Source organism: Montipora capricornis, chromosome 5, assembly GCF_036669925.1.
Source record: "Montipora capricornis isolate CH-2021 chromosome 5, ASM3666992v2, whole genome shotgun sequence".
Classification (NCBI taxonomy): domain Eukaryota; kingdom Metazoa; phylum Cnidaria; class Anthozoa; order Scleractinia; family Acroporidae; genus Montipora; species Montipora capricornis.
In genome coordinates, this window is record NC_090887.1 from 18,843,945 (window position 1) to 18,861,444 (window position 17,500).

The 17,500-nt window shown below is 38.4% G+C and overlaps 2 protein-coding genes across 7 annotated transcripts in view; both read right to left on the minus strand.

Moving 5' to 3' along the window:
- The window catches only part of LOC138049789 (uncharacterized), a 6,911-nt gene extending 1,287 nt beyond the window's left edge, over window positions 1-5,624 (minus strand). Inside the window, exons 1-3 of the mRNA XM_068896214.1 lie at window positions 4,980-5,624; window positions 580-823; window positions 70-177 (exon numbers count right to left, since the gene is read on the minus strand). Of these exons, the coding sequence (XP_068752315.1) occupies window positions 92-177; window positions 580-823; window positions 4,980-5,024 (375 nt within the window). The 5' untranslated portion in view covers window positions 5,025-5,624 and the 3' untranslated portion in view covers window positions 70-91. The remainder of the gene's footprint in view (window positions 1-69; window positions 178-579; window positions 824-4,979) is intronic.
- Window positions 5,625-9,393: 3,769 nt separating this feature from the next.
- Window positions 9,394-17,134, minus strand: LOC138049790 (uncharacterized). 6 transcript variants are annotated; one of them, XR_011132446.1, is made up of 5 exons: window positions 12,861-13,040; window positions 12,558-12,783; window positions 10,997-11,239; window positions 10,722-10,814; window positions 9,394-10,060 (listed from the first exon to the last, which is right to left on the minus strand). XR_011132446.1 is itself a non-coding variant. In XM_068896215.1 (5 exons), the coding sequence occupies exons 2-4, from the start codon at window positions 12,589-12,591 to the stop codon at window positions 10,729-10,731; spliced, it is 363 nt and encodes a 120-aa protein (XP_068752316.1). In that variant the 5' UTR covers window positions 12,592-12,670; window positions 12,861-13,030; the 3' UTR covers window positions 9,394-10,060; window positions 10,722-10,728. The 6 variants fall into 6 exon arrangements, 1 of the variants encoding a protein (XP_068752316.1); XM_068896215.1 differs by having other exon boundaries at window positions 12,558-12,670; window positions 12,861-13,030; XR_011132448.1 differs by lacking the exons at window positions 12,558-12,783; window positions 12,861-13,040 and adding an exon at window positions 17,047-17,134.
- Window positions 17,135-17,500: the final 366 nt, after the last annotated feature.

Consider the following 17,500-nt stretch of genomic DNA (forward strand, 5'->3'; position numbering starts at 1 on the left):
AAATCGATTAACGACAGGTGCAGATTTTCAGCAATAACGCAAGCTCGAGTAAAACCGACGTTTACTTACAAACTGGTTCAAAAGCCGTTGGTCATCTGTCCGAATAGTACGCTAGTGCGCATGCCCAGAAATAAATGACAAGACTGCATGATAATCCAGCCAATGGTGTGTACCAGGCTAAAAACAACAAAAAACAAACAAATAAAAACGGGATTAAGTAGGAAAATGATGTTGTGGCACCAACATTTTCCAATTCGCTATTTTGTCACATTTTCTGCATTCTCGTCACCAGAGCCTTGGGATCTAAGGCTCTGGGGACCTCTGTGTAGGAGAACATGCGCCGTATGGTTCTTATAGCCAAAAATCGGCGCCTGCTCACTAAGGTACTCGTGCTAACATGAAAGCACCAATTAGAGACGCTTTTGGTTGTTCTTCACGAAAACCAATGAGAAGACACTTTGTTTCAGGGTTCCCCAGAGCTTTTCTCTCCCTCAGTCAAGAGAAGAGCTCTGGGGTCGAGATTGACAATTTCAGCTCAATTTATCATCATCGCGTTTAAATATAATTTCAATCACGTACCCATATTTCCCTTGTTTAATTCCCTTCTGCCTTCCTCGCTGTCAGTTTTCCGTTTGTTAAGGTGATCTTGTACGGTAAGAAAATGTGCTATGGCTGGCTTGGATGATGGCAAACTCAGAGTTCGACGCTTTAAGCGAGAAGGGAAAAGGAATTGCTGAGTCTGTGATTTGGAGGAATAGGAGCGAGAGTTACGCAGGGATTCTTGGGACTCAGACATGACATTGGATGATTCGTAAAAGACACTCTGTGAGAGAAAAAAAAACAAAATTATTATATCGTTCTTTAGTTTCACTGGCCAGGTATTAGCTTTGATAACTTAAGCGAGCTCAGGCGACTTTTTAAGAAGTCTAACTGAAAGTGCAAGGGCCGATTATTTAAACGAAGTTTAGACAACGTTTATTGACCGAATGCAAAAATGGCCGCCACCAAATTATTCTTTTGTCTTTGTGTTAATTAGCCAAACTAGGTTCGTTCACACGCGTTAAATTTGGACTGTAAAACGAGGGTAGTTAGGCTAATAGACCTTATTCACGATGGCTGCCATGTTGGATTTGCTATTGTCATGCAAATTAGCTACACACTTCTGAGGGGGCAAACAACACAAGTTCGAGAGGCTATAAAGAACATTTTAGCCACACAGATGATTCGTTTCACGTTCATTACACAAGTTACTTCGATGTTTTTTAGTGAAAAATGAGCAGGTAACGAAGTAGAACGTCAAAATGTCAAAGGCAATCAAAAGATATAAAATTATTATAAAAGGTACTTACCGTAATTCTAAATTGTAAAATGCACTTTTAGTAATTTTATTTCAATATTTCGACGAGCTGATTTTCCGCAATTTGCCTTTTATCCAATGTTTGCCCCCCAGCATAACACATGGCTAATTTGCATGACAATTTGAAAACCAACATGGCGGCTATCGTGAATAATTGTTTTAGTATAAATGCACAGGTGATTATTTCAAAAAAGAGAAAAAAAAAAACATTTCAACGCGAAATCATCTTCACTTGCAGTGGCAAAACGTCAACTGGCAGCCATTTTGTCCGTCGAGGTGATTATCGGCTGATAATCCGAGATAGCGAGCCAATGAGAGCGCGCGATTTTGTATAATCACCTGTGTATTTATACTAAACGCTGTTTATGATATCATCATGCATGGTCAGCCATTTTATAATGGAAGGACCACTGTGCTACAGACAGTTAAGGAACTACGTCAATCGACGTTATGTACATGTTTGTCAAATTCGGCACCTTGTGATAGATTTAACCCATTAGAGGAATACGACGACGAAGACTTTCAAATGCGTTTTCGCCTTAGAAAGGATTTCGGACATTGACCTCGCAAAAATTTTGGATAAAGATCTTCAACATCAAACAAGTAGAGGTCTCCCGCTCACACCAATGCAGCAAGTGCTTATTGCTTTGAGATTCTATGCGACAGGAACTTTCCAGAGGATTACGGCGATTTGTTTGGTGTTTCTGTATTTGCTGCATGCCCAGTTTCAAAGGCTATAGCGAAACAAAAAGAACAATTCCTGTCATTCCCAGAGAACCTGGCCGACACCAAGAGAAAGTTTTATGCTGTTGCGCATGCGCACTTTCCAGGTGTAATCGAAGCCATCGATTGTAACCACATCGGGATCATTCTTCCAAACAAAGAAAATGCTATGGCATTTCTTGACAGGAAGCAGTCCACGTTCAAGCCGTTTGTGATAGCGATGCCTTTATTACTAAAATCGTAGCCCGCTGGCCTGGATCGACTCACGCATTTTTGAGAACAGCAAGATCGCAGGCAAACTAAGGGATAGTGCTATTCATGGCATTCTTGTGGGTGACAGTAGATACGCTTGTAGAGCATCAAGGCGTTTCTACTAAACAAACTTTCAAACTGCATTTGTCACCTAAAGTGCATCTTACTAACCAATAGAAACGTTGAACTTCTTAAAAACTGTTTTCTTTTTTCAGCGAGACAACTTGAAGGAAGGGAAAAGCTTGGGAAACTTAACAACAGTGCTAGCCATTGTAAGTTTAATCGATTAGCTAATAATGTTATTTTAACTCGAATCGTGTGTGTCAACCGAACTTGTAACCACTGGCACTTATAAATATTGAAAGAAACACTTTGCTCCATGGGTAGTTGTCTGAAAGCAGGGTGGAGATCATTCTTCATCCACGTTCTATGAGAGCTGTGCTGCGCTATGCAATAATACACACTGTATGATCCCGAGGGAAACCTCGGGTCTTCAGGGATGTTACGCAAACATCAGGACTCTCCAGACATTGAGTGCTTTGTTATATATTTAGACTTTCCCTCCAACAATTGCAGCAAAACATCCGGCGGGGGCAACAACTTCGGAATTGTATCCCGGTCGGGATACATTTGAATTTGATTAGGGGCACGTGACCAAGCATCAACCAATCACAGTGCTCATTTTGTTGAGTGAAAGTCCAGTAATTTGTTCGTTGCATTTAATTACTTGTTTGTAGCCTGCTCGCAGGCGGTAGATGTTGTTGTGGTCGCGAATCACGTATCAGACGCCATATTGGAAGAGCGGTGGATAGGTCTGGGCCGGGTAGCCAAAACGACGGGGTGGGGGACGGGAACGAGAGGGCAAGAAAGATAAAACGAGGTATTCCCCACTCGTCCCAGATCTTCCGGCTTTCACCCGTCCAATATGGCGACCGAAATACAAATTACCGCATGCAAGCAGGCTAACTTGTTTATTATTTACAAGACTTTGCAATTTTCCTTACTTTGGAATTTTGCATTATCTTCTAAAAACGTCCCAATCATTCATTTGTCAGTTCGTTTCCTCGTTCTCTCATTCGTTCATCCATTCACGAAAAAATCCCAATTTATAAGTAACTGAATCGTACACTTGCAAGTCACTCAAGTTGACGAACTGTCTTCATGTTTGCAGCAAAGATAACATTTTATGATCACGCAAAGTAACTTTATGGCGATAAGGAAAAACCTAATTTGCTTTTACTTCCAACACACACATGAATGTGCTACTGCAAAACTAGTTTCGTCTACAGACCTTGTAAATTGGTAGCCATATTTATACTAAGAACAATGTGGCTATATACCAACTCTCTGGCTTCGACAAACATAATTTCGTAAAGACAAAGTAACTTTGTTTCCGGTAAAGATAACACACTGACTGAACGGCCCAAACAATCATCAATCGGTTGGACTAAGTGCCAGATAAACGCTGGAGGCTGTGAAATGTCAGGAAGCGCAGCATGGAGAACATTTGGATCATCATAACCTTCTGATATCAACAAAAAATCTTATGGAATCTTAAGTTAAATCCCTTGAATAAATTAAAGCGGTGTCTTATGAGGACATACTTCAATCTTTCAATTTCTCGAGGAAACGATACCAAAAGGAATTTTTTTCTGTTGATTCGTGTCGTTTTGAATTGTAATTTTTTTTTACATTGTTTCATTTCTTAGTTGTCAGTATTTTATTTCCCAAGTCTTTTATTCCTTTGTTTCAACGGAAGTAAGTTGATGTAATATAGAATGGAGCTTCACAATTTTTTCGTAAAAATGTATTGATCACAATTTCTTCGTAAAAAAAGACCTCGACCAATTAGTGGATATTTCCGGACTGTGTTATACTGTATTAATTTTAAGGTGAAAATTAAACAAATATTTATGATATTCTCTAAGACCGTTCAAGCCCCGGAAATCGTAATCACGTCAATTGTCAACCTCATCCTGGTTTATTTTTTGCGGGTTTGTTAAAGAAAACAGTCGCCAATCATTTTCACGTCAAGTTCTGTTTTAAATCAAAATGTCAGAGAAATGCTCTCACGAGAAAGAGTCCAGTAATTTGTAGAAACGTGATAAGTGTTCCTTGAGCGCACAGGGGAAGCATTTTTCTTCATATCAAACCCCTCTAAAATGAACACACCTTATTAACGCACCTTTCAGTGTGACAGATCAATGCTATTTTACACTAGTGCTGATTGCTCCAAGATTTATGAGCCTACCGGATGAGGCGGGCAAAGTCATGGGTTTTGTTTGTCTGTCAGTCATGAATTCCCAATTACCTCCTATGCAACGGCTGTTTTTCAGTTTATCGAACGGATGTTTTTAATAGTATTTTAATTTTCTCAAGGCTAACTAGTAACTTAGCTAGCTCAGCTGAAATATTTGTGAAAAATAAAATGCCATAGGTCAACTCATATGAAATACCGAAATACCAACGAAATTTAATCCTACTTGCTATTGTCTTTGCTATTGTCCAAGTACCTCAACATCAAATAATTCGAGTCACAAATGACCCAAGTCATTGAAATCTGATTTAAGCATCTACTCATCGCGAGAAATTGATCCGTTGCTACCCGCTTTATACTAGTATAAAAATAAACAAGAAAATGACTCACACTCGTCTGTTCTTCTTGTTGATCTGGAAGAACTCTTGATGACATCTTTAGACTTGAGATTGTGGAGTGTTTTTTCTTTGTGTTGATAACTCACTGAACTTCATACATTTCTGAAAACATCTCAACGTTATACTTTCATTCTATAACAATGACACGCTCGTATCACAGTGGACAAACGTGAACTATTCACGGAGATGTTGAACTCAAACTGATAACTTACCGTGAAATGAAATCTTATACTTTAAATGAACACTGATAACCCTTCTTCTCTAACGTCATTCCCCTGTGGATTAACCTTTGACGTTTCCTTCAAGTTTAATATCTATGAAATGATCCTAAATAATGCCGAGAAGCATGTCCAAAGTAAACAAGGTTTTATTTGTGGATCCCAGAAATGCCGGAATTAATCAATATTGTGACCAGTGGCACTCTCAGATTAATCTGACCGAAATCTTACTCTCAACAGTGATAGAAGTTATAATTATGACCTCCTGATTAAGACAGTCCTGGACAAAATTTATTGGCATCTTCTACCCTTTGCGTTCAATAAATCCATTTTTATTCTCTTTTTTTTTTTTTCAGTTTAATGTTAAATATATCGAGAAATATGGAAGGGAAATGAGTTCTTCGTGGACTTAAATTTCTCCCTCCCCAGTCAGTCTTACGTTTATCAAAAAAAAAAAAACTATGAAATAAATGTTATGGATGATACTGGGGCCGAATTTATTTGATCGTTTACATATAAAAAGTCCAATCTCTTCCCAGTTCCTTGTTATTTACTGACAGAGAAAGAAGACACGCCCAAATGAACAAGAGAAGACTGGCTAATAATCCAATGATTGGATTGACCCAACCTGGAAGAAAACGAAAATGGTCCAAAGATTAGTAAGCTACCACAGGACACCCAAGACTGGATTGTCAAATGCGCAATAGCCCACTTTCGATATATTAAAATTCAGTCCTAAACCAAAGGCATCATTTTGAGGCTCTGGGGAATAAATGTAAGAATTTGTATGAGTTTATTCCCCAGAAACTCGAGATGGTTCCTTTTGTTTAGGACTGAACTTTAATATATCGAAAGTGGGCGTTATCATGATGTTACGCTCGTATTGTAAGTGAAGCGCAAAAACCTGATGCAGTCAATGAGTTGACAGAAGTAAATTGACTAGCATCGAAGGGAAATTTGATAGAGAACATTTCAAGTATTAGGCTTCACCTCAGAGCGAATACCACTCTCTCTAAGGAAGGGACTAAATTCGGTGGTCAATTCATTTGATGAAAAAAAGAAAATTTCTCCTTCTCGACATAAACCATCAAAAGGCGGATCATCTTGCTTATTAGAGGACAGTGCATTAACCTTTTAGGACTTTGTTGATAACGAAAGCTCTCTCATGGCGGACTCAAGTGCTATGGCGTACAACTGATCTCTGGATCATGGCCAGTGCATTGTTTATAATTGAACAATCCTAACTTCACTTACATGGTACAGTTTTATCGATCAGCAGTCGCAAATGCAACTTGCCTCGAAAAAACATATGTCCGTTTCAGTTCTGACATAGCTGTTTTTCGTATAACGTTAATTTGCATCATTTCTATATAAACGGCATGTACGTTGTTCCGGTGGGAAATGACGAGAGCCGGAGATTTTGTGGTATAGGCGAGAGGTAAGAAAAAAAGGCCAGGAGTTTAACAAGAGATTGGACCCAACTGCAGCTTGCCCTTGAGGGAAACACGACTAGTAAGCCAGGAACAATATTTGGGTCTCAGTTTTCCATTGTTTTTGTCCCTCCCGATATACAAGATTAAGCGGGTTTACCGTACATTGCGCGCTCAGCTGAACTCTAGAGAGGGAATGGGCTACAAAAAGCTGAAGTTATACGGTTCCCCTTCGTATGTATGTTAGATTCTAGATGGTAATTGGAAACGTTTCTCCTAATTAGGTTTAACTACAGCATACCGATTTCATAACTGTCGGAATAGCGTGGTTGATGCTGTTGTTGTTGTTGTTGTTGTTGTTGTTGTATTAATTCTTCTTCCGGGTGCTGTTCACCATTCAGTTGGGAACTTTCAGGATTTTCTGCAATGACCGGAGGAATCATCGGCTTCTCTCGGTCTGGGAGACTCAACGTTCTTCGGGAGCGATGGGCTCCAAGAGGCGGAGGGGGACCGAATGAATTGCTTCTAAAGGTGCGCGTTTGAAATTTGTTTTTTTGTATGGAAAATGTGGTGCGGTCAGACATGATTTACCGGATCCAGTTGGTAATTGATCTCTGAAAAGGATATTCGTAAGAACATTTATACTTAAAGCTTTATAGGTGGTGTTGCAACCAATCTCTAGAGACCAAGATCGTAAAGGTACAATGCACTAACATTAACATAACGGTGATGACGTAAACTGAAACCCACCAATTCTAATTTCCTTTGACATTTCAACATAAAAACTGATGCCTATTTCTCAAGCATGTACCCTGCGAAAAGTTGGTTTCTCCTACGCTTCCCGACAGAGAAACCACTGTCCGCAACTGTTCGATTTTCCATTGAGCGTGCGCGAGTTACGTAACGCCCCACGTGACGTATGCGTGTCTTTTTTGAGTAACAGAAACACCATACCATGTCGCGAGGGAAGCACAGCCAATGTATCTTTACCTAGCTTTCGAAAAAAAAAAAAAAGAGCCTGCTTTTGCTCTTGTCTAAGTTCAAATATTTCTTGGGACTTTTAGTCCTTCCAGAACGGTCTAGATGCCATATTGATCACTACAGTAGCGGACTCGCGTTAACAAAGCAGTTATGAACTTGAACGCATGCGCAAGTACCAAAACAGGTTTACAAAGTAGATAAGTTCTTCCGCTTCGTTTCATCAGTTCACTCGATCGTGGCTCTGGACGGTGGCTCGCTCAAAGAAACTAATTAACGGTTGCTCGCAGTTTCTCTCTCGGGAAGCGTCCCAGGAGAAACCAACTGCTCGCAGGGTACACGCATGTGTTTTCGTATTTTGATTAAAAAATGTCAGCTGCACCAGTTTCTTGTGGTGATCCATTCTGTAGTTAACAAAAGATATTTTAGAGGAATTTATTACGAGGAAAACTACAGTAAAACGTTTTTTTCTACTTTTGACCGATTATCAAATATAGATATCGCTGAAGCTATTCATATGATAAATTTTGACATCAGCGTGTGTGATAACATCTGTATTTACCATTAATGACGTCATAGAGTGGAATGACTATTGGGTTTGAGAGAGAACACAACACATATGAATAATTAATAACATTGTACCAAGATTTTTTTTAAAAAGGCTAAAAATTTGGTTTAGCGTTGGGAGAGGTAACAATGCCTTTTTAAATAATGCCGTTGCCGCGGAATTCTGAAAACAGCATGAACAAGCTAAGATGAGTCTCTGACTTGTGCAAAATTCATTCCGTTTCATTTGCTATGATTTTTTTCATTTAGACTTCACAGTTAAAAAAAAAAAGGATTGAAATCCATTCACAGTTTCTCCAGCAAAGCACTGAATAAATAATGTGTTTAATTTATAAGAAACAAAGGTTTTGTTGGCCAACAGAGGCTGGCGTCTCTTTGTCCAAAAATCGAAAAAATTAACATCTTGCGTTCAAGTCGGATGATACAATTGCAATATCGCGTATTTTTTAAACACAAAAGGAAGTATCCCTCAAAACCATTTAGTTGGTTTCGTTTCTTGGTGTAAGAAAATCCAAGCGAACATAGCAGTTAACATATTTTATTTTGAAAGCAAATTTAGATGAAATGAAAGTTTCTTTGCTGCAAGGCAAAAATACTTCATTCGTAAACATTTACTCACCACAAAAAGGCTTTACGAAGTCCTGGAAATCGGATCAGCTTGCTTAAAGGGCATTAAATTAAAGTTTCCTAGCAATCAAGGACAACCATTTTATCAACTGAAGGCTAAAAGGTGAAGACCATATGTTTTGCTATGAATAATATTCGGGCGAGCGAGAAGTGATAACGCAGTTCAATTGCATACAAACAAATCAGTATTCCCATCTAATCATTGTCAAGTATAATTGACATATTTTCTGGAACGATCAATGTAGCATATTATCTTAGTCTCTTTCTAAGTTCTGATAATAAAACGTTCGACGAAACTTTGGCATGTTTCACTTTGAGATGGACTTCAATAAAGGCGTCATGCGCTCCAACGAAGCACTAACGATCGAAACATCAGCTAAAAAAATTAATTTAATTTATCAACTCATTTCATACAACCAAACTTTCGTATTTCATCCCCTCCGACGCAGCACCACAGCTTCTTTGAAAACCATTCCTTTCATTGGTCCAAAAAAGGTAATTGTTTCTGGTTGCATACGGTTAGAAACCTTTCCGTGACAAATGGGTCTAAAAACGTATCTATCTATATATAAGTAGTATCCGTAGAAGATTTTAAACGGGTTTTAATTTTAGTCCACGGTACAGCGATTCTACTTCACTTAGCTTAAGATTCCAAACAATGTATATCAAAAAATTTTTTCTTGCTGCATGCATTTAATTAAGTCCCAGGGATGAAAAAACAGTTAACAAACCCTTTCTTTTAAAGCAATTACTATTATTAGTAACACGATCGAGTAGTAAGAGCTATACTTTCGATAAAAAACCTTTCAAAATAGCGTCTTGCATTGTTAGTTACTAATCTCTCTTTTTTAACTTAATCAAAAACATAAGACAAACAGCGGCTCTCTCTTTTATTGCGAACTGAGGGTTTCCCATGTATAAATTAAGTTAGGGTCAATAACATTATCAAATACAAACTCGGCACAGTTGAAAACCACCTCGGATTGTAGTTCATTCTCCATTGCTTACAAGATGAAATTAAAAACATCGCCCTCGGCTTGGGAAATCGTATTTTTTTTCCCAAACGCTAATTTTCACGACCACTTCTTCCTCAGTTGATTTGAAAACCACCACAATCAAACTGAGGTCTTTCCCACTAATTTGATCTTATGTCCATTGAACCGGTTGCTTTTCTTGATTTTTGTTTTCTTTCGGTGTTTCAGTCTCTCTTTGGGTGGTCCTTGAATGCAATGGACATCAGGCGACCAGAAAACCTGAAAAGATTGCGTAAAATCAAATTTCGTGCAAAAAATAGAAAACAACAAGAGGCTGTGTAGGCCTTCATTCAGGTTTCCAAGGTTTTTCAGATGTTTTTGCTCAAAGGCAGAGATGGTTTGTCAATTTCTTTACGGAGCCTGGACACCAGCGCCTGCTCAAAAACGCCAGAAGTTAGCCGGGTTTGTCGAGCCAGCAGACAACAAGGGAACTTTCTAACTGAGGCCCCGAAGAGCGAGTACTTAATTTTCTTTTATCAGTCTCGCGTTCAGCTTTAGCTCGATAGTATCAGAATTTTGCTGTCTTTTCGTTGCTTTCTAACATAAACCCAGTGCCTAAACATTAGAAAATGGTACAAGAAAGGAATCTAAGACAGAGAGAAACAGTGCAACCGGAGATAAAGAAGTCTCGATTTTTCAAAACTAACAAGAATTGCCGAGTGCGATAAAGTTTTGATCAGAGAGGAAGAATCATGGTGCCATGATTCAGAAGTGAGTTTTCAACAAACCTTGTCACCTCAAAAATCGACAACTGTCTACTTTTATTTACCCAAATTGTTCGGTGCTTTACCAAAATTTCTTAAGAAACTTTCAGGATTTTAACTAAATTAAGGATCATGAACCACTTTATAAATTCAATCTCTGCGAATGTCATACTTACCATCAAATTAGCTTGTTGCATAATAGGCCAACGCGCATGACCAGAAGTACATCACAAGACTGCAGGATAATCCCAGGACTGGGGTGTACCAAGCTGACACGAAAAGAAAAAAAGATAAGAACGTTTTTTTATTAATCTCATGTGTACATTTTTCACATTTCATTAGTTGAATCTTCCTGCAATTTTAACCATAACATCAGTGGGACTTGGGTTAGCTCTAAAGTGATCAATCTACTCTCACCAAATTGGCAAATGAGGTGATACGGCTTACTTACCCATACAGCTCATGTCATCAGAAATGGCTGAATGGTTGTGCCTATCTTCGTCACCGCGGAAATTTTCGTCCTGGTCGTAGCAACGTTGAATGTTAATCACCGGCGGAATGATAGCCTTGTTGGGGAGACTCAAGGTTCGCTTTGAACGCTGGGTGAGCAAACTTGGTTGAGTGATTGGCTTGAGAGAATGGGAACGCGTGTTTCGCGACCTTTCAACGATTGACATGACACCAATTCGACCAGCTGTAAAGAAGCAATACTTTCAGTTAATTTTTACAGTTGACTTCGGGTTTTGCGGAATCCCCGCTGTTGCAAACAACATATAGAGATAAATCTGCGGTGAAAACTACATCGAATTGTTCGGAAAAACTGTTTTTTTCTTTCTTTTTCTACGCGGCTTTAATCCGTACAAGATATACAGGTACACACACACCGTGATACACACATATACATATACATATGGGGGTTGTATACAGAAACGCCACACTGGCTCTTATAAGTAATAAATTGCAGAAGAGCTTTGAAGTTTGGAAAAACTTTCCGTAAATTCAGATTTATGTACTTCTAGGTACTGTCGTCCCAAACTACGTTTTTTTTGTTCTACTTTCGTTTCAGAACACCTTGGATACATTGAATCCTTTATTCCTCATTGCACGATCGTTTGTCATTATTTAAGCGAATGTGAAGATGTGGGAAGCACTTCTAAGTGGTATAGTTTTACTATCGAAAGTTGTGACATCAATTTAGTTTTTACCCTTCGACTGATCTTCCCGATAATGCAAAAGAAATGTTACCTAAGATTTAGAATTAATATTAAGTTAGTCGTCCTTAAGCAAAAAAGCAAAAACATAGTGGCACTTTTAAACTTGAGGTCGAGTTGTTGTTATCGCTATAGTGTTTCCTAGAACAGTCCCGAGGGCTTTTAACCTCGAGGGTGTTTGATCATGACGATAATTAATCTCTTGAGTGTCTCGGTGGAGTTTGCCAAACCGCCACTTCACTGCAGAGAGCGCTTCTTGGTTGAGTCGAGTTATAAACACAGACAAAACTGAACCAGACCACAAATCTGTACTGAATCAATATTATCAAAAGCTGAGAGCATGTTCTGCAATAGTCCCCATGCATATTTTCCCTTAGCTCTTTCGCAGTGTAACTGTTCACTTCTGATGTCATGACTAAACGTAATAATTATCACTAACTGACCTCAGTTTTTTGCCTGATTGGATTAAAGCGCTCACAGCTGTAATTGCCTGCTTTGTGACTGAATGACTGACTGACCTGTTTATTTGAAATTGATCATCATAGGGATTCAAGTGCAAGAACGACTCAAAATCCTGTCATCGAATTATGCTGCGGACCTAAATATATATCGAGTGCGTTTCTATGCATAATTGAATGCATCGTCGCCGATCTTTTAGGTGGCCATATTTCTTGTTTACTCTTTCTTCCTCACCAGCTTTTCTGTCACTGGCAGTCTGACATACGAGTCACCTAATTAAGCGATTGACTGAATATCCTTGAAACTTATGAATGACTTTGAGCAGGTGGTACATTGACTTACCTGCAGACTGATTTATGGGACTTTTTATCATCATCTCGCACAAGGCAATAACCAGCTAGTAGTTGTCCGTCATCGAAGACTTCAGTTAGTCACTTGCTGGGCCGATTAGCAAACTAAATTAACCAAACCGTCAATTGAGTAAGCGACCCAGACGTGTATGCTTAACCTGTTTTAACTGACGCACGACATAACGTCAGTTACGCTCCTTTACCGTAGGATATTTGCCCTAACAAATACAATGAATTTTAATCTATCATGGCACAAGACCACTGAGGCAGTATCACAAATTCTTCCAAAACAAACCCCTTAATTTGAATGCTTGTTGATCTGGTATAATGACTTAAAAACTCATCTCATTCTCTGACTACTGCAGCCAATTGCGTAACTGACCAAGACGAACTCACTGACCAAGCGACCGTTTCCTAAGAGCTACAATAAAGTCGCTGACTTGACAAACTTTGAAATTCACATTTATCGTGTTTAACATGGCGAAGCGTGAAACACAATAAGTACAATATGACGCACGTCAAGTGCGTGATAGTGATTTGAATAACAAATCACAGGACAATGACTTGAAATTCATGAAGTTTTCAATCAAATGACGAAGTTTAATATTGCTGAACATTCCGCAGTCCTGGCAGTTTTCAGATGATTCTCAAGGACAAATAAAATTTGAATTCCTCTTGCCGAGGACTGAATTTTACTCTTCGAGTGAAACACTGAATTAGGGCCAGCCATCTTATCTGCTACATTAAAGTTTCTATTTTAAACTTGCATAGGTTCACTTAAGATTAGTCCACAGCATATTGGCACATTGCCTCCGGGCTTAAAAACATGACTAACTCAGTAACGATTGGCTATCACCCTTATTACGTAATAACTAAAGGTTGATAACTTGAAGAGTAAAACTAAAAGATATGCGAGGTAACTCTAAACTAACTACTTCACTAAATCTCCTATGACGAACGATTTAACTACCATGCAGAAGCCCTCTGCCGTAGAAAATTTGGCGAAAGAATATTGGGCTAATGGCAGCATCTACAAGATTTCGGCTTTGCTTTAAGTCAGTTTTCATATCATATCATCATATCATATCATATATCTTTATTTACCCTGGGATTTTTAGAGTAGCTTGGCGTGGCTAATATCTCCGAGCATTTACCCTCCCAACCGTGATACACCACAGAAGACAGACCACAACACCGGGAACTACATGCCCTACTCTTTGCGACAAGTGTGCGGGTTCTTTTACGTACCACAGGATTATGAACATTGAAGGGTTGTGAGACGGGACCTCCGGCTTATCGTCCTTATCCGAGAAGACTAGAGAGTCTAACCATTTGCAGATGTAATTACAAAGGCAACACTTTCTCCTCAGTTATTTAAAGACCCTGAGTGTTGGTCCGGCCGGAGTTGAACTCACGACCTCCCGGTGCTCAACCAACTGAGCCACCGGTGCGCGGTGTAGTTTTGTATCTGGCCCGTTCAAGATAAAATGTACTCGTGTTTCCGCATTCGAACATTTACCCTAATCATAGAGTTAAAAGCACATACACGTACACATACCTCAGAACACAAAGGGCTCGAAAAAAAGGCTTTCAAAGGCAATATTGAGCAATAGGAAGCGTTTCAGTGAACTTAAGGTCCAAATATCTCGTTGTGGCCTTGTGAGTAGAAATGAAACGCGCTTAAATCTGCTTTAAAAACTTGTGAACATACCTTTTTGCAAAATTCAGACCTTACCGAAATTTAGTTAACACTGAACAGAGTAAGTTCTCGTTTCCCTCCGTAGAAGCATTGAACAAACTCTCCGTTTTCACGGAAGATACATGTATATATGTTTTCGTCAATTTTCCGCTTTTCAAAAATTTGTCGACTATGTGGCTGATTTCTGTGCAAATAAATTTAAAAATATGTCATTGTTTTTGATAAGAGCAGCTTGAGGGGTTTGTTTTATTGAAACAATTCAAAATCCGTCTTCTAAGAGCGTACGATTAACGTAAGTTCCGCAACAAAAAAGATTCGTAGGACGTCACAACGCCACTGTTTCCGGAGAACAGGCGCTTTGCTAATGATGCAGGGTTCAATTTTTGCAATTCAATTAAAACTTATGTTGAGTATTCTATTCATTTATTCAATGTGGGGTTGAAAAAAGGTGGATTATTTGAGAATGACATTCACTAAATGAACTGAGATCTACGGTTTCTGACGTTTTACAACCACCTGTTTTTCCAGAGTAAATGCGTAGATTTTGACCGAATTCAAAACGATCTCAATTTCTCTACAATTTGGTTTATTTTGACTGCGAACACAAGTACTGAGGTTGTTTTCGTGGAGTATTACGGAAAATTTTAAGCTGCAATGACCGTAAATTAATCATGCAAATTAAAATTGACAAGAGGCCGGGGCTTATGAACCGTCTGCAGGTCATTTTATAACGTTTCTCTCTGCTGGTTAAATGATATAAATGAGACTGTTTCATTTTGAAAATCCACAATGATGTTAGATAGGTTCGACACAGCCCACATTCTCATTATATTTCTTCAATTTTAGCTGTGATGTGCCCCCAACTTCGTATTGTATATGAACCGTTACGGCATCCCGAAACCGTGGAACCATTCGTTTTGACCAACTAACCTAAGCTTTTTTATTACTTCAATACCTTATATATTGGTTCATTTGATAGATAAGGCTTAGATGAATACCTCGATATAAACTGCATGCGTTGATATCATATATTGATTTAATCAAGCCTCCTGGCGCTAAAAAGACGATATAGCGTGAAGCTACTCACGTTTCAAAAGAGATCAATGCTGGATTTCTCTCTATATGTTCCCTGCTTATAACAAAATCCCTTACTACTTTGAGCCACGATATAGTAAACGAAATTTAAAAACTTTTAATTCAAAGTTCTTACAAGTACCATTATGAAACCTATCGTCGGATAGCAATGAGCCTGAACCACTGATCCGCAGTCATAGTGGGTCTTCAAGTTATGGGTGACTGAAACATAACTGAAAGAGCTGTTTTGGCTAAAGCCGAAAGTAAGACTAAAAATACTAGCTGTAAACGTTACCGTGGATTAAATCTAAATACACTTATTGCGAACAACGAGCCATGCAACTAAAGATTATGTAACTTTTAAAGGGATTGGAAATTCCAGCTCAAGCAATACTTTTGTTCTATTGGTATTCTTTAATTCCTTTTTGAAACAAAACTTGAAGTTACTCTTTACCTCGATCGATAGACAAACAAGCGCAAAGTCACGTTGATAAAATCGTTTGTGTAAAAGGCTGTGTTTGTCCAGATACTGTTTGTACATGCAAATTTTCTTTTAAAACAACCTTGCAGCTATCTCTAGTTTTTCCGTAAGCTTCGTCATTTGTTGCTTTTAGTCAGTTGAAAGCAAAAAATATATAGTATCGGCTGTAGACCAATGATCAAACAACTCAATAAACTATTGTTTAATAAAAGCAAATTAAATTCTTAACCTTACTGAATCTTTGTTTAAATTGAGCCGCGAAAAATTGTCTTGCGAAACCACGCGTACGATTGATTATAACACAAAGGGAAGCTTATATATTGTCAAGAGATACTTGTAAAATCTTAAGAATGAATAGTTCAGTGAAAGACTAGTACTAGCTTGATGAAGTCGCAACATATCAGAAATACCATACCTTGACTTTACAGCCAATTTTAGCCATCAAAACAAAAGAATATTTTTCTCAAAGAAATTTCAGGGGAATTCTTGACAATAAAGTCAATACTTCTCATTCTTGCATTTTAGACGCTTGGACATATTAAGTGAGAAGGCCGGTATAATTGTTTTTTCTTGGGCTATCAACTTTCCAAGTAGAAAAACACAATTCCAAGCCGGATTACCACAAAGACATCATAATTCTGGAGTGAGTATTAAATCCCTGAATTACCCGGCTTTGTCACACTGCATTTTCTTTTTTTCTTTTTCCTTGTAGTAAATTGGTTCCGTCGTCGGCAAACTTAACGAAAGGTTTCGCAATAATTCTGAGAACGTAAATGTCATTCAATTTTTTTAAATGTCAGTCTTCAATACGTTTTCGTAATGAATTATATAACGATAGCACCGCAACCGTAATTGTATCGGCGTCTTTGCTTTTTATGTCACAATTTGCACTTGCTTGCTGATTGCGCAATCGTAACATTCTGAGTCGTCTATTTGTTTTCTTCTTTTTCTTCTTCTTCTTCTTCTTCTTCTTTTAATGTTTTTTCACAGACGTTTATGTGCTGAAAACTTGTTTCCGTCATGGCCGCTTTGCGACGTGTACACTGAACCCCAGTTAACCGTCAGATTTATTTTTTTTTGCTGGCTATAAAAGTTAACTGCTGTCACCGCTGAAGAGTTGCAAGGTTGGTGTTCACAAGAGTTAACTGATGTCAACGGAATATGACTTAAACCGTTAAAGATAAAAGAGGGAAAAAATAAGCTAGCAAGTGTTTGAAAAAATCTCACCGCGAATAAGGTCCAATAGTTTGTGCTGATGAGCGAGTCCTGTTTGATTCCACTCTCCGCTATATTTAAAAGTGAATGTCAGCTTTTCAGCAAAGATTTTTTTTTTTGAATATAAATAAGTTAACACGTTGAAGACTGTGTTTTATTGACAGCGAGTAAATGCTTTCTTGTTTGAAGACAATATAATCCGCGGTAATCCATATCTAGATGTTAATGAGACACAAACACATTTATCCCACTTTAGCGAGGTTCTATGAGCAAAAAAAAAGTTAAACGCTATGAGAAGTCGAAAAGAAACTCAATGGCCTTTTAAATAGAATGTGTTTTAAAACTGTCAAGAAATGTCAAATTGCTCGTCGCTCATTGAAAGGTAAAGAAACCTGTCGCCTACATAAAAATTAATTTTCGAGTCAGTGTCATGCCATAAAATCTGGGATAGACTAATACATAATTG